Source organism: Balaenoptera borealis (genome assembly GCF_965194805.1).
Source record: "Balaenoptera borealis genome assembly, chromosome: 7".
Classification (NCBI taxonomy): domain Eukaryota; kingdom Metazoa; phylum Chordata; class Mammalia; order Artiodactyla; family Balaenopteridae; genus Balaenoptera; species Balaenoptera borealis.
In genome coordinates, this window is record NC_138864.1 from 111,219,325 (window position 1) to 111,246,281 (window position 26,957).

At 39.6% G+C, this 26,957-nt stretch overlaps 1 protein-coding gene across 10 annotated transcripts in view; it reads left to right on the forward strand.

The window, feature by feature from the left end:
- Positions 1–26,957, forward strand: part of LRGUK (leucine rich repeats and guanylate kinase domain containing) — a 131,418-nt gene that overhangs the window by 61,104 nt on the left and 43,357 nt on the right. For all 10 annotated transcript variants that reach the window (XR_014246710.1, XR_014246711.1, XR_014246712.1 and 7 more), the window contains 6 exons: positions 1,322–1,402; positions 2,997–3,083; positions 4,461–4,567; positions 9,660–9,779; positions 21,664–21,760; positions 25,822–25,935. Coding sequence is in view for 7 of the 10 variants with exons in the window: in XM_082399143.1 (XP_082255269.1) it covers positions 1,322–1,402; positions 2,997–3,083; positions 4,461–4,567; positions 9,660–9,779; positions 21,664–21,760; positions 25,822–25,935 (606 nt within the window). In the remaining 3 variants the exon portion in view is untranslated. The remainder of the gene's footprint in view (positions 1–1,321; positions 1,403–2,996; positions 3,084–4,460; positions 4,568–9,659; positions 9,780–21,663; positions 21,761–25,821; positions 25,936–26,957) is intronic.

The window sequence follows — 26,957 nt, forward strand, 5'->3', positions numbered from 1 at the left end:
TTGGTGAGACGTGTTGGCTGCGAGGAAACATCTCCTCCTAACATTTGTGTTAGGTCCAAACACAAGAGCTGTAGGCTGGAGGGGAATCGATCTATTGACTGATTGAGCAGTGTGAACCAAAGTGACTCTTCCACCTTCCCAAATAACACAGTATTTAAAAACTGATCCTTTTATCTTGTAGATGATCCAAATGGCAGTTTAATGGACAGTCTAGTCATCTTATGGAAAAAGCATAACATTGCTATAACCAGATTAATGTGTGCAGGTTATATATTGTAACTCGGAATTGGCCTTTCATATTATGTCTTTGAAAATGGCATCCTTAGAACATGGCACATGTGTTCCTCCCCTGATTTAGCTTTGGGAATAGCTTACATTTCAACTGCATTTTGTGGTTGGGTAACTCAGGAACTATTAGTGACTCTGCTGTTGGAGTGATCTTACCATGCATGCAGAAATGACTTGGGGAGAAATAGAAATGCAAAAGTGATTATTAATTTTTTGCAAAAGTTCAGCATCTACATCTGAAGTAAGATTATAATTATGCTAATTACAGGACATTTAGAGGAAAACTGTCTTTAGTTTAGTGGAGAATTCAGGCCTGCTGCCACCCAAGCTCTATCCCTGCTCAAATTAAGGAACTATCAAGCAACCTTTTTCCCTCTTACTTTTTAAAGTCGTGAAACATTACCTATACAAAAAAAGTGTATAACACATAAACGTACCGTTTAGCAAAGAATTTTAAGGTGAATAGTCATGTAACATTCACATCAAGAAATATGTCATACAATCTCCCATGTTTACCTTTTCTTAAAACAATTATCTCATTGAAAAAATGATAGAGCTACACATGTACATGCAGTAAGAAGGCTTCCCCAGTCACAGATAACCAGCAGAAGCAGTGTTGTGGGGGGGAGATTGGGGAGCTGCAGGCTGGGCAGAATAGTGATGGGGAGAAGCATGTAGCCCTTGCATGCATTTTTTGCAGTTTCTCTGATTCTATGTACTATTTTATTTCTGCCTTAAGATAAACGTGGGTGAGATGAGGAGCATCTACCTCACTGTTCTCTATCCAGAGAGGAAAAAAGAAAATGTGGCTGTGAGTTTGCATTTACTGAAGGAACATGCAATAATTCCCTTGTTCTGTGTAGCTTTGCAGAGTTCTCATTAAAAAGCTGGATAGTCACAAGAGCAATTTTTAAAATAAGTTGAGTTTAAAGGATCCAAAGTAGCTCCTCTTATATTATGTTCTCTGTTGTCTTGGTGCATTTAGTCTGTTGATAATATTGTGTGTGTGTTTGTTTGTTTTTGGATTAAACAGATTGCTGAGCTGGGTGAAATAGAATACATTGAAAACCTACGCCTCCTTCGAGTTCTCAATCTTCTAAGAAACCCAATTCGGGTGAGACATCCTTTATGTTGGGGGCAGGGGAGAGGGATGAGGACTTTCTTGAAATTCTTCTCTATGAAGTGCTTTTGATAGAACATCAGGAATGTGAATAAGGTGTATTTATCTTCATTCTCTATTAGAAGGGGTAAGCAAAGTCGCACCTATGTACCACCATCGGTGCATGTAAAGCCTGAAATTGAATACTGGTTGCCTACTCTGTGTGGTCATTTGTGACTCATCCGGGTGGTAATAAAGATTATCAGGCGGGAGCTATTGAGATTGTAGAGCAATGTCCTTTTACATGAAAGAATGGACGATGCCTGAGGTGTAGACGGAATGTGGTTCCTATTTTATAACAGGGGAAAGTCTAAGATTAGACACTTAAGGAAATTCGCCTGGGGATTGTTGTAAAATTGGCATTGTAAAATGATTATAGAAAAAAATCATATATTTCCTACTGATTCTTCACCTATGGATATCAAACTTTCAGACTTTTTCAGGATTCTCTTTTTTTCCCCCCCAGTGATAGATCCTTTCTCCTCAACTCTGTCCCTCCCTCTTTGTGCATATGTCATTCATTCCCATTTCTATCTATATCCTTCACTCGCCTTTCCATAGACTCTTGAATTTGTATGTATCTCTGAGTACCTTTCTTTTTGTGTGTCTTGAGAAACATGTCCGGGCAGGCAAAAATCAAAATAAAAAATGAAAAATAAGATCTAAAAATAAAAACAATGTTTGGTATGAGAATAGTGGCAGGCAATTTAAAAGCATCCCTGGGAAAGAAAGGGTTTAAAGTGGCCATCCCTCCCAGTTCCAGATCCATAAAGAGCATCTAGGTGTTTGCATAAATAAATAGCGCAAACCCTTTCACATGTTAACTCATTTATATATAAACTTCCCCCACATTTGCACTTTGAAGTACACAAAAGGTACCATTGTATATTCATTTCATGTATATTCTCATCCTCAAAACGCATCACCCACTTAATATCTTTCCCTTCAAAGAGATGTAGCTTCTTAATAAAAAATAACTGTAATTATATTTCTAAAAGGCCGGTAATCCTAACACAGAAGACGATAGGGAGTAATATGGAGGTTGTTCTATAAATGAATGTCATTTTATTATTGTAAAACAAATTCATAATTAATGATACAAATTAATATAAAACAATACAAAGTAATAAATAATGAGAAATTAATGAAACTCTTTGGAATTAGAAGATGGGGTTTGGATCACTGGCCATAGAACCTTAGATGAAATACTTCACCTCTCCGAGCCTTAGTTGTTTTTCTCTTTAGAAATGAAGATAATCAGAACTGTCCTGCTTATCTCACAGGGAGATTAACAAGATCACACATTTGAAAAGCTTTATAAGTTACAAGGCACAGTCTACATTTGAGTTGTTAATATAAGGGGACTGGTAAGCTGAAAATGTAAAGACCTATGCAGGGTGTGTGTGTGTGTGTGTGTGTGTGTGTGTGTGTGTGTGTGTGTGTGTGTGAATGAATGACAGCATTAGTAGGTGAAAGCCCTAAGCTCATGAAAGTAGACTGCTAGTGGAAAAGGAAGGTAACTGAATAACCCTCTTGATATTTTAAACAGGAAAAATCTGACTATTGTTCCTTCGTGATTTTTATGCTACCTCGATTAACAGAATTAGATCAGAAGAAGATAAAAGTGGAAGAAAAGGTATGTAATCATATCATTTCCTGTGTTTATGAGTTGATAGGCTCAAAAGCTCATGCTGCCTGCTGCAAGACCAATGCAATCCATAAATGATTACATAACAGTACATGCATTCAGTATTTAGGGGGCGTGTCCTTGTCCCAGGATCTATCCGTTTAACCCTCTGCAGAGCTGAGCATCAACACAAATGCAGTGAAAGCCCTGCTCTTGGTACAGTGAGGAGACTGGCTGTGGGAAACGGAAGCAGCCTCCATGTACGTAGGCTGACAGCAGTATAGCCGACTGTTCGTTTGGATAACTCTCATATTTGGAGGGTGTGTGATCCTATCTGTGTTCCTCTAAAAGTTCACTTAATAATGAAGTGAATTATAATGTCATTCTACCACATCATCGAAAAGGACTCAAATAAATCAATACTCTGATTTTTAAATCTTTTATTCTACTCTTTAAGATAATGATTCTTCTGGACACAAGTTGAGAGTAACCAGACATTGAATGCTAGCACCTGCCAGCCCCTTCCATACCTGTGGAAGCTAATTTGTCATGCTGTCGTGACTGGTGTCAGCTGAAATCTCCACTAATGAGGGGTTTCATACACTGGATGCAAATTTGAGATGGGAATGAAAAAGGAGGTATAAATATGCAGAGAGGCAGATATTCCAGTTCATAAATGCCTCTCTGAAATCTTGGTTAAAAAATAGTTACAGGTGCTAGCCTGTTATCATTCTCTCACTCAAAGGCACTTATTAGATTTCTCTTTCCCTTTAACGTTGTGCGAAGGGAATAACATTTAAAACCATGCATTAGATAAAGGTATGGCAGACAAGAATAGTGTATTTAGAGGGATGACAAAGCCGGGGGACGGAGAACTGTCCATCGTGAGGAAAAGGCCCATATCTTTGAAAAGAGAAAGTTACACTAAAAGAGGGGGAGGTTTAGTAGAATTTGAGATCATAGGAATAGTTCTTGGCATGATGGCATGAGGAAAAATTCTGCAGTAACAACTACCTGGAATCTAGAACTGTGAATTTTATTTCTTTTCACATTAAAAGTTGAAATGTTAAAAAAAAAAAAAAAAAAAAAAAGTTGAAATGTTTACTATATTAAAGGTCATCTTAGACTTCAGAGGTTTTGATTTTGTTTTTGCTTTTTTCCTTTCAAACCAGGGAGTATAAAGAAATAGGTGACCAAGGGGCTCCAGCTCAATACTTTAAAATAATTATTATTCTTTAGGTTTTAGGAAAGTTAGAGTAGACGTGAAGACAGAACACAGATTCCTGGTCGCATGTCTAGGACATTTCATTAAAGAAAATCTAAGGCTTGTCTTCCTTTTAAAACAAATTTATTTCTTTTCCCTTTGCATTTCTAATTCTGGAAAAGGTCACGGCAGTGAATAAATACGACCCTCCCCCAGAAGTGGTCGCAGCCCAAGATCACATGACCCACGTTGTCAACAGCATGATGCAGCCACAGAGGATCTTTGACAGGTATTCCTTAGGGACCCTTTGGGTAGAACTCGGGGTGGCCAGCACAGGACAACCTCATCATTTCCCTAGCCCTCTATTTTGTGACCCATTCCTTTCTCACCTCTCTGAGGGAGGGGATCAAGTCTTTATTTGACAGGCTGTGTAGTCTCAGATACAGCGTATTATCATCACATGTTTGAATATGGGGCTCACTTGTTGGCATTTTCCCAAGTGTGGTGATGAGTGGATTCAACTTCCCTCTTTCATCTGGATGCTTGAATGACGGCTAGCCTGTGACATAGGATGGTGAAATGAAAAAGAAAAAAAGTTTGCCAACTTTTCTGCTGTAGGATAGAACCACAGACCTTAGCCTCACTAACAGAGAATTGTGATGACCTCTATCCATTGTCAGTTTCTCCTTAGCTGTGCGTGAATGCTAGACACCCCTGCCAAAGAGCACCCAAGACCGCAGGGTATACGTTAGAGAGTCCCTAGAAGGAGGCCCTCCTCGCCTAAGGGAAACCCGAAACAGTCTTTACAGTGATTGCCCTGAGCCCCAGGCAACCTAGCAGGGAGAAGTCACCCAGCTTGGTTGAACACAGGAACAGAATCTCTCACCTCTGAGTTCGAAGACAGATTTACCACGATTTCTCCATATCTTTTTAAACAATCTGTTGGAGCAGATGGCCATTTACACTATAAGTATAATACAGAAATTCTATCAATGCCCAAAGGCATTTTAAAATTACTTGTAAAATCTCTTGGTTATAAATGGCTTCTCTTCTTCATGTGGTCTGCTCCTGTACTTCACACAGTTGGTTTCCCACAGAGAGAAAATGTTTTATTTTGCATCCAGGACATGATTTTTTTTTTTTTTAAACATCTTTATTGGAGCATAATTGCTTTACAATGGTGTGTTAGTTTCTGCTTTATAACAAAGTGAATCAGTTATACATATACATATGTTCCCATATCTCTTCCCTCTTGCATCTCCCTCCCTCCCACCCTCCCTATCGATTTTTTTACACGTAATTTAATAACGTGGACGTTGACAGTTTTATATATTTATGGTAGCTCTCTAGGTGAAATGATTTATCATTTATTTGCATACATCTGGAAAAGCACATTTGATTTAAAAGAAGGGCATTTATGTCCTCATTGTATTTCTTTTCTAGTTTATGAGATTGCTGGTTGTTTCATGCTTTAGGGTACATTTATATAAAAATATGTATCACAGAAATTTACAGCAATGTCTGATAAACACGCATTTCTGGATCATTTCTGGCTGTCAGGCAGAGAAGAGCAAATGGCCCAGCAGCCCCAGGTGCTCTGGGATGGAGCAGGGCTCACCCTGAAAAGCTCATGGAGGCAGGAGCGGGGGGGCCATGCCCTTCCCAGTCCGGGTCAGGACACAGCTCCCTGGCAGCTCCAGGAGTCAGGCTCCAGGAGAGGAACGCTGACTCGTGGTCCCGGGAGAGGAACGCTGACTCTTGGTCCCGGGAGAGGAACGCTGACTCTTGGTCCCGGGAGAGGAACGCTGACTCTTGGTCCCGGGAGAGGAACGCTGACTCTTGGTCCCGGGAGAGGAACGCTGACTCTTGGTCCCGGGACTTTTAGGCTGTGACGTTGGGGAATCACCGTCCCCTCTTCCGGCGGGATTGGGACACGGCAGAACCTTGACTCTGGCCTGGTAGTCAGTGATAGCTTTCTTGCTCTCTCCTATGACAAGGTTCTCCGGGCTGATCTTGTACAAGCCCTGTCCAAACTCTGGAGTCGGCCATTTCTCCAAGAAGCCCTGGTTTATTTTAGTGAGAAATGGTATTTCCCAATCATAATGTGGGTGCTAGAGACAATCATGGCACTGGGTTGATCATTGTTTCCATGTCTTTTAGTGGACAGAGCTAGGAATATATTTCCTTCCCTCCCTCCCTCCCTCCCTCCCTTCCCTCCCTTCCCTCCCTTCCCTCCTTTCCCTCCCTTCCCTCCCTTCCCTCCCTTCCCTCCCTCCCCTCCTTCTTTCCTTCCTTCCCTCCATTCATAGATCCATCTATCTATTCTTTCTTTCTATCTATCCATCCACCCATCTTGCCTATTTGTACCTACCTATTACATCTGTTCAATCTTTTATATCTATCTAATCTGTATCTAGATAGATCTATCTATAGGTAGATGGTAAAACACCTCCTGAATTCATATTGGTACAATTCAATTTCAAGACTACAGTTGAGCTTTTACTTAATCTCATCTCTGTTACATCTGTATCTCCTTTTCTCCCTCACCAAAGACACAGAGGAAGATGGAATTACAATATCCCATAATTACTCTTTTTTAAAGTCCCATATTACACCACAACAGTATCAGAATACCAGTAGTAACAATTACTGAAAACATTAAAAACATATTTTGCCTATGTTCCTCCCATTAACCATTCCCCCATTGTTTTTTATTGTGGTAAAAAAAATATATATATATATATATAAAACACATAAAATTTGCCATTTTAACCACTTTAAAGTGTACAGTTCAGTGGCATTAATTATATTCACAATGTTGTGCAACCATCACCACCATCTGTTTCCAAAACTTTTTCATCACCCCGAACAGAAGCTCTGTAAACATTAGGCAATAACTCCCCATTTCCTGCCACCCCCAGTGCCTGGTAACTTCTAATGTACTTTCTGTCTCTATGAATTTGCCTACTGTATATATTTTATATAAGCATCAATCACTCCATTTTAAAAATAGTGTACTGTATTTATATTGTCAGAACATATATCCATCACACACTATACTTTCTCCTTTGCTGTCATTTAGTCTTAGTTCTCTGGGTAACGGCATATTTATTGCTCCCTGCCAGCCCTTACAACTGATGCCTCCTCTTGAGTCATTTTGGTTGTATGAAGCTTGTTCTCTAGCAGATTCCTTAGGAGGAGCTGTGGAATCAGTATCTCTTGAAATCTTGCATGTTGATAATATTCTCTGCCCTTTACACTTGAAAGTCATTTTTGCTATATGTAAAGTCCATGGCTCACACTTTTTCTTTCCCTTGACAATATTAGCAGGGTTTCTCCATTTTCTTTTGGTGCAAAACATTGCTGTCAAAAAACTGGTGACAATTTAATTTTCTTCCCCTTATAAATCATGTGTTCTCTTTTTCTAGCTGAATAATCCCCCCAACTTTTTTTAAGTCCAGTAATTTTACTAGACTATGTCTTGGTATTATTGTGACAACATTTATAGCCCAGTTGTTCTAGGCTAATATTCTCAGGTATGTTGTATAGTGTTATTTTATTTTTTTAAATTTCAGAAAGGTTTTCTTGAATGACAGTCTTTAATATTTGTTCCTTAGCTTTGTTTTTCTTCTTCAGGAAGATCTCCTTTGCCTATCCTCAATATCTGTCACTTTCTCTCAAAATTTTTTCCGTTAATTACTTAAAAACATTATTTCGAGGTAATTTTAGATTCACATGCAGTTGTAAGAAATAATACAGAGAAATTCTAGATATCTTTCACCCAGTTTCCTCCAGTGGTAATATCTTGCTTAGCTAAAGCAGAATATCAAAACCAGGAAGCTGACATTGATACAAGCCACCAACCTTATCAGGTTTCACCAGTTTTGCATGTACTCCTGTGTACATTTAGTTCTATGCGATTTTATCACACGTGTAGATTCATATGAGCATGACTCCAGTCAAGATACAGGAGTTTTGTCACACGGATCCCTTTGCTTCCCTTTTATAGCTACAGCCACCTCCCTCCTGCTCATCTTCCCTAACGTTTGGCAACCAATAATCTGTTCCCCTTCTCTGTAATGCTGTCATTTCAAGAAGGCTATATAAATGGAATCACAAGTATATGTATAACCTTTTGGGGTTGAATTTTTTTTTTTTTAAACTTAGCCTCGTTGAATATATCAGTGGTTCATTCCTTTGTATTGCTGAGTAGTATTCCTTGGTATGAATGCACCACAATTAGTTTAATCAACCATCGAAGGACATCTGGGCTGATTCCAGTTTTGGGCTACTACAAATACAGCTTTTATGAGCATTCACGTGTAGGCTTTTGGACATTGCGGTTTCAGCCTGCCTGCTTTCTGCTGGATACCCGTTGTTTTGGGGTTCCCTTGTTCGCAGACGCTGCCCATTGCTCCCTCCTCCTTCCTCTTGCCTAGCTTCCTGTGCCATAGAAGTCTTGCGGGTTTGTGGCTTTTCATCTGGTTTGTTATCCACATTTTCCACGGGCTTTTGTCCTCAAGTTTTTCTGTGTTCCTGTGAGTATTCAGAGAGATTGAAAAATTATGCTGCACTGCCCCCATTCTTCACAGAATCTATACCTCAACCATGATTTTTTTCAAAATATTATATTTTATTCCATATTTATTTATTCATATTTATTCATATTTCTAGAATTTGTGTCTTGAGTGGAACCCAAACACTTCAGCTCTGCATGTTGCAAGAGATTTTATATAAATTAGTCCTGTGGTCTTTTAGACCAGAAGCCATGCCGAGATTCATATATCAGCTCTTACTTATTAGTTGTTACTTTGAGCAAGTTAATTCACCTCTCTGTACTTTGGTTTCTTCGAGTGTTAAGTGGGGATAATGATAGAATCATCTTCATTAGCTTCCTGTGATAATTAAATGAGGTAATGCATGTAAGACGCCTAGAATAGCGCCTGGCATATAGTAATTGCTCAGGTAAACTTCAGTGATTACTGTTTTCTTTGCACATGAGTATTCTTTTTTTTTTTTATTGGACTATAATTGCTTTACAATGTTGTGTTAGTTTCACATCTGTGTTCTAATTCAATAGATACAGATGTTAAAGTTTACCTCTCAGAGGGCAGTCTTATTTCTTTCATTTTGAAGTTCTTGGGGAGAATACTTTATCAACCAAGAATTAATATCTCTTACCATATTTTTCCTTTAAAAAATGTTGTTAAGGTAAATTTTTTTGCTATTTTGCAATCGACTTGCTTCTGGAAAGTAGGACCATCCTTCCATAGAGTGTCTACATATAGCAAATGCTGGATTACTGGATTAATTGTGATTGTGACATGGACACTTTACACACTGGATGCATTAATATGCATGTCTGCTCTGCCCTGTTGCAGCACCCTTCCTAGTCTGGATGCCCCTTATCCCATGTTGGTATTAGCTGGTCCTCAAGCATGTGGTAAACGAGAACTCGCTCACCGCCTCTGCAGACAGTTCAGCACTTACTTCAGATACGGGTAAGTTTCTTTATTGGCTGGTAAGGGTGTAAAATGTCGGATGTTGCTAATGTTGGCTATTCAAATGTACATAGAAGGCTTATGAGCTTCGTTGCCAGTTATATACACTGTGATATTCACTGTATTTGTTTTTTTTACTTTAATCCTCCAAATGTTTTACTTAATTCAGTGACAGCCGAAATCACGCTCCAAGGTTTGGAAATACACGTGGTTGTAATAAAGCATCATGGTGTTGGAACACGGGCTCCTCCTGTTGCCATGTGGTGTGACAGCACGAATCACAATGTTGTGATGGATGGTGGGTGGGTCTGCGCACCGGTGACAGCCTCTCCTAATCTCTGTTGGAGCTCACGCTGCCAGCACGTCAGCTGCTTTATTTCCACGCAGGTCTTTCTCTTTTGAGGCATATTTCAGAAGGAAGGAAAGAGAAATGGCAGCAAAAGATTTCCTTGTCCTTTCCCTCAGGTTAGCATTCAATACACTTTCAGTTTTCTGGAGCAGATATTTTGCTCTGTGGTTCCCTAATGACTCAGTTAAAATAGCAGAATATATCCAAAAGACTAGAACCATCCTAGAAAATCTTCAGCTGGATTTACAGACTTTTTAAAGGTGTGTGGGTCTCAGATTTAGTTATTGCTGTGACCTTTTAAACTGGTTTCCTCTTTTATTTTTTTATGTATGGCAAAGACATTACTGTTAGATTAGTGATGTTTGTCAGTGAGCTGAGAATGTGACTGCAAAGATATATAGGACAGCAAGAAAAAGCAATGCAAATTATTTTCTAATGCCGTTGCATACAGGTTCCTTCCCTTAAGCTACACATGTTCAAACAATGTAAATACTATTTTCAACAGGTCCAGTTATCTAGAGATCTAAAATTACATCCCTCATTCGAACAACTCTAGAATACAAATACTATAGAATAATTTACTCATTAATATATTCTAAACACCCTGAAGCAACCAAAATAAATTAAAACTTAATACCAGAATTGAAAAGTACAGAGTGTCATTATGCTTATACAGCGGTACTGAACCTGTTTCAAAAGATAAGTGGAGCACAGTGAATGGATGATCAAATTAGGGCAAAAAGGTGTATCCTGACTATCGTGCTAATGTGTAAACCTGGAACCTTTCAGCGAACCAAAGTGACTTACATAAACCAAAGCTTTCCCCGGTTAGAAGTCCTTTCACGTCTCTGACACCAATTCTGTTGCAAATGGTTCATAGCCGATCCTTCATATTTGTTTGTGATATGCACTCTGAGGCACACTGGGCCAGATGTGTTCTTGGAGGTGTTTATTAACTCATCATCAAGATTCTGATCCAGTCGGCCTCAACATTCTCACCTGGATAGGCCCCCTCAATGTTCATTTTCATTAAATCCTGCTTTTCCCCTATTAGAATGTCTATCCGTCATGCTTGGGATGATGTATTTAATGCCTGTTTCCCCTGCTCGACTGTAAGCCCAATGAGGGTGGGGACCAATGTCAGCTTTGCTCACCGCTGAGTTCTCATTGTTCAGCAGAAGGCCAGGAACTTAATAAATGCATGAGAAATATTTGCTAAATGAAAGACTAAGTGATTGAGTGAATGGATGGATGAATGAATCAATGGTATTATATGCAAAATTTAGTGGGAAATGACTGTGGTAAGAAGCGTAGGTGGTTTTTCCCAACCTCCACTGATGGATACATGGGGGGATGAAGGGATTCATTCATTTGTTCATCCATTCTTCCAATAAATATTTATTGAGTTCTTCCCATGTAATAGGCCCTGAAGAAACAGTGGGAACAAGATCGGTGAGGCCCTTGCCTTAATGAACTTGTAATCTGGTAGGGGACTCAGACCTTAGTTAGCATCATATGCAGTTTGTGTGGAGGCACAAGATGACGAAACAAAATCCTAAAATTAGCTTCCTGCTCCTATACTGTTACTGTTGCCACTGCTGTTTTTCTCCTCTGGATGGGATTAGTGGCAAGAGGAAAGACACCCATAAATACCCCACACTCATGCATCCACCTCCCTCACAGGCTCAGAAGCCTTGCCTAACCATGCACGGGCACCATCATGGGGGCAGAGGTCAGAGCTTGTTCAATAGCACATCATTCACCAAAGCAAGGATCAGAGAGCATATCACTGGATAAGAAAAGGTATTAGGGAGCTAGTAATTTCATGCATTGAGAAAGTCAGATAGTACTACTGTTATATGCAGCAACTTTCTAATTAAAACAAATGATAAAACCAAAGCACATCCTCAGGGGCAAGTCACTGCTCTTGTTTATTTTATTTATTTATTTTTTGAATTTAATTTTATTTAATTTTTTATACAGCAGGTTCTTATTAGTCATCCATTTTATACATATCAGTGTATACATGTCAATCCCAATCTCCCAGTTCATCACACAACCACCACCCCACCCCCCTGCCGCTTTCCCCCCTTAGTGTCCATACGTTTATTCTCTACATCTGTGTCTCAATTACTGTCCTGCAAACCGGTTCATCTGTACCATTTTTCTAGGTTCCACATACATGCGTTAATATATGATATTTGTTTTTCTCTTTCTGACTTACTTCACTCTGTATGACAGTCTCTAGATCCATCCACGTCTCTACAAATGACCCAATTTCATTCCTTTTTATGGCTGAGTAATATTCCATTGTATATATGTACCACATCTTCTTTATCCATTCGTCTGTCGATGGGCATTTAGGTTACTTCCATATCCTGGCTATTGTAAATAGTGCTGCAATGAACATTGGGGTGCATGTGTCTTTTTGAATTATGGTTTTCTCTGGAAATATGCCCAGTAGTGGGATTGCTGGGTCATATGGTAATTCTATTTTTAGTTCTTTAAGGAACCTCCATACTGTTCTCCATAGTGGCTGTATCAATTTACATTCCCACCAACAGTGCAAGAGGGTTCCCTTTTCTCCCCACCCTCTCCAGCATTTGTTGTTTGTAGATTTTCTGATGATGCCCATTCTAACTGGTGTGAGGTGATACCTCATTGTAGTTTTGATATGCATTTCTCTAATAATTAGTGATGTTGAGCAGCTTTTCATGTGCTTCTTGGCCATCTGTATGTCTTCTTTGGAGAAAGGTCTATTTAGGTCTTCTGCCCATTTTTGGATTGGGTTGTTTGTTTCTTTAATATTGAGCTGCATGAGCTGTTTATATATTTTGGAGATTAATCCTTTGTCCGTTGATTCGTTTGCAAATATTTTCTCCCATTTTGAAGGTTGTCTTTTCCTCTTGTTTATGGTTTCCTTTGCTGTGCAAAAGCTTTGAAGTTTCATTAGTTCCCATTTGTTTATTTTTGTTTTTATTTCCATTACTCTAGGAGGTGGATCAAAAAAGATCTTGCTGTGATTTATGTCAAAGAGTGTTCTTCCTATGTTTTCTTCTAAGAGTTTTATAGTGTCCGGTCTTACATTTAGGTCTTGAATCCATTTTGAGTTTATTTTTGTGTATGGTGTTAGGGAGTGTTCTAATTTCATTCTTTTACATGTAGCTGTCCAGTTTTCCCAGCACCACTTATAGAAGAGGCTGTCTTTTCTCCATTGTATATCCTTGCCTCCTTTGTCATAGATTAGTTGACCATAGGTACGTGGGTTTATCTCTGGTCTTTCTATCTTGTTCCATTGATCTATATTTCTGTTTTTGTGCCAGTACCATATTGTCTTGATTACTGTAGCTTTCTAGTATAGTCTGAAGTCAGGGAGTCTGATTCCTCCAGCTCCGTTTTTTTCCCTCAAGACTGCTTTGGCTATTTGGGGTCGTTTGTGTCTCCATACAAATTTTAAGATTTTTTGTTCTAGTTCCGTAAAAAATGCCATTGGTAATTTGATAGGGATTGCATTGAATCTGTAGATTGCTTTGGGTAGTATAGTCATTTTCACAATATTGATTCTTCCAATCCAAGAATATGGTATATCTCTCCATCTGTTGGTATCATCTTTAATTTCTTTCATCAGTGTCTTATAGTTTTATGCATACAGGTCTTTTGTCTTCCTAGGTAGGTTTATTCCTAGGTATTTTATTCTTTTTGTTGCAATGGTAAATGGGAGTGTTTCCTTAATTTCCCTTTCAGATTTTTCATCATTGGTGTATAGGAATGCAAGAGATTTCTGTGCATTAATTTTTTATCCTGCAACTTTACCAAATTCATTGATGAGTTCTAGTAGTTTTCTGGTGGCATCTTTAGGATTCTCTATGTATAGCATCATGTCATCTGCAAACAGTGACAGTTTTATTTCTTCTTTTCCAATTTGTATTCCTTTTATTTCTTTTTCTTCTCTGATTGCCGTTACTAGGACTTCCAAAACTATGTTGAATAATAGTGGTGAGAGTGGACATCCTTGTCTTGTTCCTGATCTTAGAGGAAATGGTTTCCATTTTTCACCATTGAGAATGATGTTTGCTGTGGGTTTGTCGTATATGGCCTTTATTATGTTGAGGTAGGTTCCCTCTATGCCCACTTTCTGGAGAGTTTTTATCATAAATGGGTGTTGAATTTTGTCAAAAGCTTTTTCTGCATCTATTGAGACGATCATATGGTTTTTATTTTCAATTTGTTAATATGGTGTATCACATTGATTAATTTGCGTATATTGAAGAATCCTTGCCTCCCTGGCATAAATCCCACTTGATCATGGTGTATGATCCTTTTAGTGTGTTGTTGGATTCTGTTTGCTAGTATTTTGTTGAGGATTTTTGCATCTATATTCATCAGTGATATTGGTCTGTAATTTTCTATTTTTGTAGTATCTTTGTCTGGTTTTGGTATTAGGGTGATTGTGGCCTCATAGAATGAGTTTGGGAGTGTTCCTTCCTCTGCAATTTTTTGGAAGCGTTTGAGAAGGATGGGTGTTAGCTCTTCTCTAAATGTTTGATAGAATTCCCCTGTGAAGCCATCTGGTCCTGGCCTTTTGTTTCTTGGAAGATTTTTAATCACAGTTTCAATTTCATTACTTGTGATTGGTCTGTTCATATTTTCTATTTCTTCCTGGTTCAGTCTTGGGAGGTTATACCTTTCTAATAATTTGTCCATTTCTTCCAGGTTGTCCATTTTATTGGCATAGAGTTGCTTGTAGTAGTCTCTTAGGATGCTTTGTATTTCTGTGGTGTCTGTTGTAACTTCTCCTTTTTCGTTTCTAATTTTATTGATTTGAGTCCTCTCCCTCTTTTTCTTGATGAGTATGGCTAGTGGTTTATCAATTTTGTTTATCTTCTGAAAGAACCAGCTTTTAGTTTTATTGATCTTTGCTATTGTTTTCTTTGTTTCTGTTTCATTTATTTCTGCTCTGATCTTTATGATTTCTTTCCGTCTGCTAACTTTGGGTTTTGTTTGTTCTTCTTTCTCTAGTTCCTTTAGGTATAAGGTTAAGTTGTTTATTTACGAATTTTCTTGTTTCTTGAAGTAGGATTGTATTGTTATAAATTCCCCTCTTAGAACTGCTTTTGCTGCATCCCATAGGTTTTGGATCATCGTGTTTTGTCATTTTTCTCTAGGTATTTTTTGATTTCCTCTTTGATTTCTTCAGTGATCGCTTGGTTATTTAGTAACATATTGTTTAGCCTCCATGTGTTTGTGTTTTTTACGTTTTTTTCCCTGTAATCGATTTCTAATCTCATAGCATTGTGGTCAGAAAAGATGCTTGATATTATTTCAATTTTCTTAAATTTATTGAGGCTTGATTTGTGACCCAAGATGTGATCTATCCTGGAAAATGTTACGTGCACACTTGAGAAGAAAGTGTAATCTGCTGTTTTTGGATGGAATGTCCTATAAATATCAATCAAATCTATCTGGTCTCTTGTGTCATTTAAAGCTTGTGTTTCCTGATTAATTTTCTGTTTGGATGATCTGTCCATTGGTGTAAATGAGGTGTTAAAGTCCCCTGCTATTACTGTGTCACTGTCGATTTCCTCTTTTATAGCTGTTAGCAGTTGCCTTATGTATTGAGGTGCTCCTGTGTTGGGTGCATATATATTTATAATTGTTATATCTTCTTCTTGGATTGATCCCTTGATCATTATGTAGTGTCCTTCCTTGTCTCTTGTAACATTCTTTATTTTAAAGTCTATTTTATCTGATATGATTATTGCTACTCCAGCTTTCTTTTGATTTCCATTTGCATGGAATGTCTTTTTCCATCTCCTCACTTTCAGTCTGTATGTGTCCCTAGGTCTGAAGTGGGTCTCTTGTAGACAGCATATATATGGGTCTTGTTTCTGTATCCATTCAGTAAGCCTGTGTCTTTTGGTTGGAGCATTTAATCCATTCACGTTTAAGGTAATTACCAATATGTATGTTCGTATGACCATTTTCTTAATTGTTTTGGGTTTGTTTTTGTAGGTCCTTTTCTTCTCTTGTGTTTCCCACTTAGAGTAGTTCCTTTAGCATTTGTTGTAGAGCTGGTTTGGTGGTGCTGAATTCTCTTAGCTTTTGCTTGTCTGGAAAGCTTTTGATTTCTCCGTCGAATCTGAATGAGATCCTTGCTGGGTAGAGTAATCTTGGTTGTAGATTCTTCCCTTTCATCACTTTAAGTATATCATGCCACTCCCTTCTGACTTGTAGAGTTTCTGCTGAGAAATCAGCTGTTAACCTTATGGGAGTTCCCTTGTATGGTATTTGTCATTCTTCCCTTGCTGCTTTCAATAATTTTTCTTTGTCTTTAATTTTTGCCAGTTTGATTACCATGTGTCTCAGCATGTTTCTCCTTGGGTTTATCCTGTATGGGACTCTCTGCGCTTCCTGGACTTGGGTGGCTATTTCCTTTCCCATGTTAGGGAAGTTTTCAACTATAACCTCTTCAAATATTTTCTCTCTTCCTTTCTCTCTCTCTTCTCATTCTGGGACCCCTATAATGTGAATGTTGTTGCATTTAGTGTTGTCCCAGAGGTCTCTTAGGCTGTCTTCATTTCTTTTCATTCTTTTTTCTTTATTCTGTTCCGTGGCAGTGAATTCCACCATTCTGTCTTCCAGGTTACTTATCTGTTCTTCTGCCTCATTTTTTCTGCTATTGATTCCTCCTAGTGTATTTTTCATTTCAATTATTGTATTGTTCCTCTCTGTTTGTTTGTTCTTTAATTCTTCTAGGTCTTTGTTCAACATTTCTTGCATCTTCTCGATCTTTGCCTCCATTGTTTTTCCGAGGTCCTGGATCATCTTCACTATCATTATTCTGAATTCTTTTTCCGGAAGGTTGCCTATCTCCATTTCATTTAGTTGTTTTTCTGGGGTTTTATCTTGTTCCTTCATCTGGTACATAGTCCTCTGCCTTTTCATCTTGTCTATCTTTCTATGAATGTGGTTTTTGTTCCACAGGCTGCAGGATTGTAGTTCTTCTTGCTTCTGCTGTCTGCCCTCTGGTGGATGAGGCTATCTAAGAGGCTTGTGCAAGTTTCCTGATGGGAGGGACTGGTGATTGCTCTTGTTTAAATTTTCTTTTATTTTATTCTTTATCCAACATAAATTTTATTGATTTTTAATTAAATGGAAAAAAAAAAGGCCTGAATACAGTGTCATTTCTCTGCCATTTGCTTGAATCTTTTCTTTCCCTCCTGTTTATCTCATTTTCTCCCAGCATTTTGTCTTCCTTTTTACATTGCATTCACCCAAGACCAAGACATTCAGTGAAATTTTCACATGCTAAGTTGCATATCCCGATGTATAAATATTAAAAACATGGCTCGGTGGTATAACAAATGTTGGAGTGGCTGAGAGATTGTGCTCTTGTCCAAGGGTCTGATTTTGCTGTTTGTTCTTGGTTTTAGAAATAGGTTGGATGTTCTTTCTTTACTTGTATTAGTTATAAGTGACCTAGAGATAGGCATTTACTGCCTTCAGAGTCTCTCCATTTATTTCCAATCTTAATAGTACCATACAAATCAGTGGCTTCCTAGAAAAGTGCTGGGTAATGAGAGAAACGGAAAACAGTACCAGCACGCCTGCTCATCTTCCAGATTTAAGGCCTTGAAAGTGATCTGAATAGTCATGAAAGCAAAACTGTATACTTCTTCGTTAGATCTCTATTTTATAGCAATCTCTATTTGTGTAACCTTTTTCATGATGTTGACTACTAACTATATTTTATTTTTAGCACTATAATACGGTAAAGTAAAAGTCTGCAGCTATTTAGCTAAATGAGGTGGTATGAGCTATAGCTCCCCAAGTGCCATCTAATCTAATGTCTCTTTATACAGGTGTGACAGACTAGTAGAATGGTTTATTTATTCCTTCAGTCAGTGTTTCTTGAGCACCATCCATGTGCATTTTACCAGTGATGAAACTGTAAAACAAGCAGACATGGGTCTTGCCCTCCTGGCAGCTTACACTCTACTGTGAGATTAGATAAATAAATGCTAACAAGACAGTTTGATGGGTGCTATGATGAGGGAAGTAAAGAACCTCTGTGACAGGAGAAATAAAAGATAAGTGGGATGTGAGATTTGAGACAGGGTGGGACGGGTGCCTGAGATCCAGGCAGAAAGAACAACAGGCACATTTGATTTTTTTGGCTGCATTGAGTTTTTGTTGCTGCGCACAGGTTTTCTCTAGTTGCGGCAAGCAGGGGCTACTCTTTCGTTGCGGTGCACGGGCTTCTCATTGTGGTGGCTTCTCTTGTTGCGGAGCATGGGCTCTAGGCACGCCGGCTTCAGTAGTTGTGGCACACAGGCTAAGTAGTTGTGGCGCATGGGCTTAGTTGCTCCGAGGCATGTGGGATCTTCCCGGACCAGGGCTCAAACCCGTGTCCCCTGCATCGGCAGACGGATTCTTAACCACTGCGCCACCCAGGAAGCCTGGCACATTTGTTTAACTGAAAGTACACTGTAGTGTGGCTAAGCTTGAAGCATGGAGGAAGATGGCAGAAGACCAGAAAAATAGACAGGAGTCTGATCATAAGGGGTCTCTAAGCAGGGGAGTGTCATGATCACAGCTGCATTTTAGAAAGTGTCCCCTGTGGGCAGTTTGGGAAGGGGCTTGGGGAGGGAAGGCTGGAGATGAGAAGACTGGTTAAGATATAGTGACAGGTGATAATGGCATGGATTAGAAAGTGGTATGCAGTTACTGGAAAGTGGACAGAGTAGTGGCTTCCTGGAATTTGATACTCAGACACAGTATGTGCTGGAATCTTCTCTGTTTGTGATCTCTTAAATTGTGTCCAGCAGTTTATTGACATATATTTGCATTGGGCATTGGGACCAATTTAATTTGCCTACCAAATGCCCTAGGGATACCTGGGCTTTTATGGACACCCAGTGAAAGAGTTCCCTTACTAACAATATGGCATGCTATAAATGTGCTTGAATTTGGATGCGCTCACAGCCAAGCCTCTGCCTAAATATCTGCAGTAACAAGTTCATTATTTCTTGAAGCAATCTGGTCCAGAGTTGAGGTTCTAAATCTGCATGCTTCTGAATCACACTGAAAAAATTTCTACTTCCTCAGCTGCCTGCTAGCTCTTCTTAGACATTGTTTCTTCTTCCTCTTACATTTTCCTGGATTTAGTAATATTTCATTATTTGGCCTGGCCTTCCAGATTCCTTTCCCTCCTGATCATCTCCTCCTCTCCATGGACTTGGTTTGTTAGGATCCTCAATGACAGCTGGCCAGTGAATTGGCCTTTAAGAACGCCTGACCCTTAGACTTTTAGTGCCAGTGTTGTATTCTGGGGTTAATCGCTAACACAGCTCTTTTGTCTGTTAAATGAAACTAACAGGGAGTATGGCTCCCATTACAAACCATGATTTAATTAATTTACCATGATTTAACTAGTAAATAATAAACTCATGGAAATGTAAATTACAATTGAAATTATGTTTCGACAGGAGAGAGGAAAGATGTTGAAGGTGATGGTCCAAGCAAATTTCTTCGTCTAAAATCTGGCGTCATGTTTTTCTGAGTTTAATGAAACATTGCTTTCATTATGAAGTACTTCCTTTTTAAGACATTCATATTTGGGCAGCATACTACACAGCGAACATTTCTATATGTGAAAATTGGATGACTGATTCAAAAAACCGCAGGTCATCTTAGGTCCTTCTTAATAGAAAGTTCCATAGTGGATGCTGGTTCTGTTATAGCTTTCTCCATGTCAGCGAAGCCGTCTCTTTATTTACCTGCCTAGGAGCTTCAGGTTGCTTCTTTGCTTTGTCTTCCTTTTAGAAATTCTGAAAAAATCCCTGCTACTCAATTCCTTTGTTGGAAAATGCAAATTCAGTGCAGTGTTTATAGGCTATGCCAAGGGTGTGTGGTACAGGATGCTAAGTCAGCGAATTCTCTCTCCTGACTGTCAAGGACACCAGTAGACAGAAGGTCTCAGGTCCCTGCCAAGGGGTATAAAGAAATTCCAGTGCATGCAAACAGCACAACAAAGGTCATGGTGTTTTGACAGCCTTCTCTTAAAATGTGCTCTTTCCTGTGTATACAATTTAAATGTAATGTTAAGACCTTTAAATTTATAGTATAGCTAATTCTTGATTATAAGGAAGGGGAACAGCGGTATGAATTAGAAAAGTTTGTCTGTCTTTGACTTTGAAGTGGAGAAGATTTGAGGTTGTGAGTTTACCCTCTTAGTGTGATACTAAAAGGACTTGACTTTGGTGTCATCCTGTGGTTGTTACTTAGTCACGTTACTTTACTGCTGTGCCTCAGTTTCATCATCTGTAAAATAAAAACAGTAGCACCTACCTCATGTCTTTTTGTGAGGAGTCAATGAAATAGCATGTCAAGTGTCTAGCTACTTGCATCTCCTGTTTTAAAACCATAGGATAATCTAAAAATCAGTTTGCGTTCCCAGAACTTAACATTGAGAAGTCAGCATGGTCTGAAATCAAGAGTCCTGGGCTAGATGGGAGTGCCACAGTCTAGTTCTGGGACCGATCCTGGCCTGCTCTGTGGCCTCGGACAAGTCATTTTCATAGTCGTCTTAAAATGGAGCTCATCACAGCTGCCGTCCACTTCACATGTTCGATTACTTCATTCATGTCACAAATATTTAGTAAATGCCTACTGTGGGCCAGGCATTGGGAATGCAGTGGCAGATAAGATGAACAAGATGAAGTCCTCTCCTCATGATTTGTATGTCCTGCTGGAGAAGATAGGAAAAAACAGATAAGAGAAGGCAATTTGGGTGATGGAGAGTAATTGGGGGCGTGGTGGGCTGGGGTAGGGATGCTATTTCAGGTAGCGGGCAGAAAAGGCCTCTCTGGTTGAGCTGAGAATGCCATTCAGCGTTGGAATCATGGCTTCCCACGGGAGGTTCGTACACAGTACTGATAAGTGTGGCAGGAATGAGGAATGAGCTGGTCTCCGCCCTCAAGCAGCGGAGGAGATGGGGTCCTGAATACGGGGCTGGGAGGAGTTGGTGGCAGGCACTGAGGCTCCGGGTGGATAAAGAAGAGGTGCAGAACCCAGCCACAGGGGGTCAGGAAAGACCTTTGGGGGGTGAGCCTTAAACTGAGTCCTGAAGACGAGTGGGCTAACCTGGCGGAGGAACGGGGAGGGAAGCATTACAGAAAAAGCCCATAGATCAGAGAGAGCATGAAAGCACTTGGGTGGAAAGTATATGGGTAATAAATACTGTTATACTTCTTAAAGTATTATCATGTGATGTCAGAGGTGGTGATTCAGAAGGTGATAAAGAACAATGAGTGAAAACTTGGTGTCGGTAATCCAAAAGTTTTTATAATCTCTATGAAGTATAGCAAGTGAATGTAGTCTAGCACTGCCAGAGCTCAGGGTTTTCAGAATAGTGTTACTTTATGTTTTGTGGATCAATTTTAATTTTTAAAAACATACTTGACACCAAAACCTTTTCCGTTTTGAATTTCAAATTAATAGAAAGAGATGAGGTTATCTACATTCTGTTTTCAGGGCCTGTCACACCACAAGACTGCCTTACTTTGGAGAAGGGGATCGGGTTGATTATCATTTTATCTGTCAAGAAGTTTTTGATGAAATGCTAAACATGGTAAGACTGCTCTTTATATTTAATGCACAAGAAATATATGTTCTCTGGTAGAAATATTAGGAAACAGTGATAAGAAAGAGAATTATATTTGTGTTTTTCCTGAGAGATGTGTTCTTATTGAGTTGTTTTTCTTCTTAAACCATTTGATACATCATTGTTCACATGCTGCTTTATTTTATGATCTTGGAGAAAATATTGTAAATTTCCAATGACACTGAATAAATAGACGTTTTAAGAAAATGGAAGAAAGAGCACCGCGAAAAGATCTTGAGATCTGTGTTTATCAGGTGCTGCTCTATTGATCAGATTTTACTCAAGATAAACAATTCCCAAAGATGTGATGTGATTCAGCCAGCTTGTGAATTGAGCACTTACCGGGGGTTGGCGTGTTCTGTCCAGAGACCACTCCCTCTGTTCGTTATCACTGGTGCTTTCTAATTGTTGTGACCCTAAACACCATTTCACACTGGTGTGTCCCAGCCAGTTGGTCTTCCCTGGACACATACACAGACTTGACCTTCCACCATAACATCCCTGTGTGAGAAGTCCAAAGTCCTGGAGGTCATTAATGCATCTGGAAGCTCTCGACAGTAGACAGGAGAAGTTTCCTCATTTCTTTGAGGTCTGTGTCTTTCCTAGGTGAGGATAGCTACCCTGCCCTAGTCCATTTCATTGGAGCTCTGGGCAACCTTATTCACCCATGACTTCAGTTAAACAGAAAGAACATCTCATATCTTCATCACTACCGATGAATCTGTAAGCCTTTTATTTTCTCTTCACCATGGGCCTTATTTTTGTTTATATTATCATTTTTTCTATCACCAGATGAATCCTACACCACTCTTTTTTTTTTTCCCTGAAGCTTCCCGAAGGACGGGATTAAGGACTAGTCTATGCTTCTGCTTTTGAAAGATTACCATCCAACCAGTGATACTCTTACAGCTACATCCCTCCTCCCCTCTCTCCCCTTCTCCATCCTCCATCCTTTTTCTGCCCCATCCCCAAATAATGGACCTGGCTTATACCTCAATGCTTATAATTGTGGAGCATTTAAGCATAGGCTCTGCAGTTGCCACGAGTTTAATTTTGAATAACCAGCTTTACACATGGTGCGTATTTTCTCTTGCATTCCCAGAGAAATCCAAGTGAAAAAACCCTATAATCTCTAGGCCATTTTCCCTTTAATCTTGTCAAAAGAACATCTTGGAAATTCTTTATGAGTTTCTCTCCTAGGGCTATGTTTTAGAAGTTCAGTTTTATGTACCAGGGGTACTCTGAGACTTTATATTTCTAAAAGCCGTTAAGAGAAACCTGAGGAGTTATCTTGATATTAGTAAGAAGCATTCTGTTAGGACTCTGGGTTGAAAGACAACTAGTTCCCAAAATTGATGTTAATTTCTCTTGTGAGAGTCTGGGGCATTTTTTCTTGATTTAGTTCCACTGTTCTCAGTGCCCCATGTGCTCCTCTGATGTTTCATACCTTATCATATCTGTAATCAAGTAAGTCTGGTTCAGTTCCTAGTCTGAGAAATCACTGTAGTTTTGTACTATACTTAGTCTTCTAGCTTTACTCCCTCTATGGGAGTGCTTGTGTGTTTGAGAAGTACTCATTTTTCCTGTTCTGCTCACATATATTACTTCACTCTAAGGGCATCATCATATTAAACTTGAATCTTGCTTCAGATCTTCTTTTCTTTCAAGTGAGCTTGAGGCTGCTTCGCGAAGAGAGACAAACCTAGAGATTAGACACTCGTGACACATTGTCAGCTGAGCCAACCACGCCCACACACTCAGCCTCTGTCCACAGAACCCCTCTCCACGCACACTCCCCTAGCCAGCCTGCCCCCTCCCAATCGCAGTGGCCCTTGACGACAGCCCGGGCACACCCCACCCCTGCACGCCTGCTGTGGACAGACACACCTTCCCACTCTGACAGGTACACATAGACTAGCACATGCTTCCATATACGCTCCATACCACCCCCCACCCGAAACAAAGATCATCCCCCCATGTGCCCACAGACACACGAACCCTTCTTAAGGCCATATACACAGCCACTTACCTGCAGAGACTCTTCTACTCTTGTGGAAATAAGATCACAGATCCTGGAGGTCTCTGAGATACGATTATTGCTCTTTATTAAGAAATCCACAGGCAGGAAGTGGTGAAAGGAGTATCACCCTCCAGAAGCTGGGGGACCACTCATCTCAATTCTTAACAAATCAGTTGAACAAGGCCTGTTTTATATACACAAGTACAGTGCAAGATTTCTCCCAACCCTACATCCTTCCAGAAAATGTTTTTGGGATCCACAGAGGGAGGCCCTTGTACACACAAGTAAACAAACTCATAGTATATGTCTGAAAAGTGATTCAAATATACATTATGAAAACAGAGTGAGTCACAGTAAACAAGATAAAGTATGTCGTACCTGACGGGAGATTCAGGTATCTATCTATATAGATATAATATAGATAGTAAAAGGAAAGGAGTCACAGTATTTGTCCCAAAGAACACAGTATGACATTGAGGGAGTAAAGTATTAAGGATATTTATTGCCGGGTCTTTAACTTATAGCATATATGACATAAATGTCTTCTGATTATGGAGGATGGGGGTTTTCCTCATCACCCGCAACAGACACACCCCCCAGAGATCCACCTACCTGAGGGGCACCGTATGTCTCCTGGCCTTCTAACACCCCCCGCCAGACAGCCGCCCCCCCTCCCCATAAACCTCCAGAACGTCTGGGCCAGGAGGCACAGGGCAGCATCAAAGACCCCTAACTGCTACTGTTTTTAATGACGGTGCTGCCTTTTGCTGGGCTTCAATTGATGGGATTCGGCCTTGGGAGTTTTCACTTCATTATTTATTTCAAAATCATGTTCTCTGAGGAGTCACGGTGGCCAAGGATGTCCACATTTTTATTCCTTCTGTTGTCATCAGCGTCCCAGTTCAGATTAAATCTTGTTGTTTAATAAATATAATATCATCAAAGGAAAAGTCAGACAATTTTTTTTAATACATTTATTTATTTATTTTTGGCTGCGTTGGGTCTTCGTTGCTGCACGTGGGCTTTCTCTAGTTGCGGCGCTTGGGGTCTACTCTTTGTTGTGGTGCGTGGGCTTCTCATTGCGGTGGCTTCTCTTGTTGCCGAGCACGGGCTCTAGGCGCGCGGGCTTCAGTAGTTGTGGCTTGTGGGCTCTAGAGCGCAGGCTCAGTAGGTGTGGCGCACGGGCTTAGTTGCTCCGCAGCATGTGGGATCTTCCCAGACCAGGGCTCGAACCCGTGTCCCCTGAACTGGCAGGCGGATTCTTAACCACTGCGCCACCAGGGAAATCCAGTTCAAACAATTTTGAAAGATGTGTTTCTACTTGTTTTTTTTTTTGCACGAGACTACAGTTTCAGGAAGAACTGGGCTTTCAGAATATAGAGAGAAGGCAGGATTTGTACCTCAGATGACCAGAGGGCACACAATACTGATGCTGAATACATTTGGGGCAGTTTCAATAAAAAGCTGTGTTTATAAGGAAAAGCAGGATGGGTCTGTTTTTCATCGCTTATCTCAGGATGCAAAGGTCTGTGGATGTCGCTGTAATTCATGGCCTTCAGGCTTATCTGGGAATGCAAGGCACTTGAGAATGGAAGCTTTTGGGGGAGACCTGGTGTACTGGCATAGCCGAAATTGTTGAGGCAAAGGGTGAACTATTAGTTTTGCTTTCTCAGTAATGAAGGTTTATAGTGCAGGTTTGGCAGGGAGTGGGTAAGTAAGCAAAATGATCTGTTTATCATAAGCTTCATTGCCTTCACTCTGCTCTAACATTTGGTCAGCTGGTTATTTCCAAAAGCCTAATATTTTTTGGCCAGCTGGGAATTCTGAATGAATTTCTCTATCACAGTTTGGTATTAAGTTTCATAAACCCATTGTCATCCTTATACAATTGCTAATATTTGTACGTTTTATGGAATCATATAAAAGTAAGACATCAAATCATTTTATTTATATTAAATTCCATGATGGCAGCTGTTATAGCAAAATCTTTGTACTTCTTACATTGCAGGGGAAATTCATTCTAACCTTTAATTATGGTAATCACAAGTATGGATTAAGTAGGGACACCATAGAAGGTATTGCAAGAGATGGTTTAGCAAGCTGTGTTCATATGGAAATAGAAGTAAGTACTTTCCATTCAATCGATTTCTTTTTAATGCGTAAATGTGTATATATATTTGGGATTGGGGAGGGGGCTACAGTGTGTGGATCTACAATGTGTAGGCCGCACACTGCTAGGCCCAAGAGGAATGTGTACAAATGTGTGAGATTTTAAGTTTGTTATTAGCTTAGGGGAGGCAAGATATAAATAATTCAAGTGACAGGAGTTAGATTACAATACTAGACATCACCCAAATGCTATGGAGTAAAACTGCCACTCAAGATTTATTTTCTAAGTTATTTCCTCACTAAATTATCCGTTTTTCTTTTTAGAGCACTGGTCTCTGTATAAGTGATATCAGATAAAATGTTGCCTACCGGGTGTGGAACTGGTTCCCTGTCCACACAGGACAGTGGCAGGACCCTGCCACTGACCTTGTCCCTTCCTTCTCCAGGGAAGACGCATGGGCCATGCTGCCATTTGATTCCAGCTGCTTACTGGTTACTATCTTTTCATTCTTTGAGCAATTTAGACTTGCAGATTTCAGGAGATCTTTCTCTCTTCCCCAGTATCCCATCTTCCCCCAGTGACCTTCTGTAATTAGAATATACAGAAGTCTCTCTAAAATCAACTCCAGAGTAAAACCAGGAATTTCCTACTCATTTGTTTTAAAAATATGTAGCTGTATTAACTATTTGAGATCTTCAGAGACAGTTGATTGGTTTTTTGGTATTCCTTTACTATCGATTTGAATCTCCCTTAAAACATTTTTCCTCTCTGACTTCAAAGAGCAGGAGACTGTGATTCCTTTTTGGCCCTTTGTATTGGTCTAAGTGTTGCCTCGCTTCAGTGAAACTGGTCACGTTTCTTCCAGTTCATTAATTTTCCTAACTTCAAAATCCTGCAATTCTTATCATTCTGCAGTTGATTGGTTGTACATCCTTAAGAAGGTTTACTTTGTTTCTATGCTAATTAGCCCAAAAAAAAAGACCTTTTCCCTAAAATGTCTTCCTTGGACAAGGCAGAAACAAAAATTAATGCAA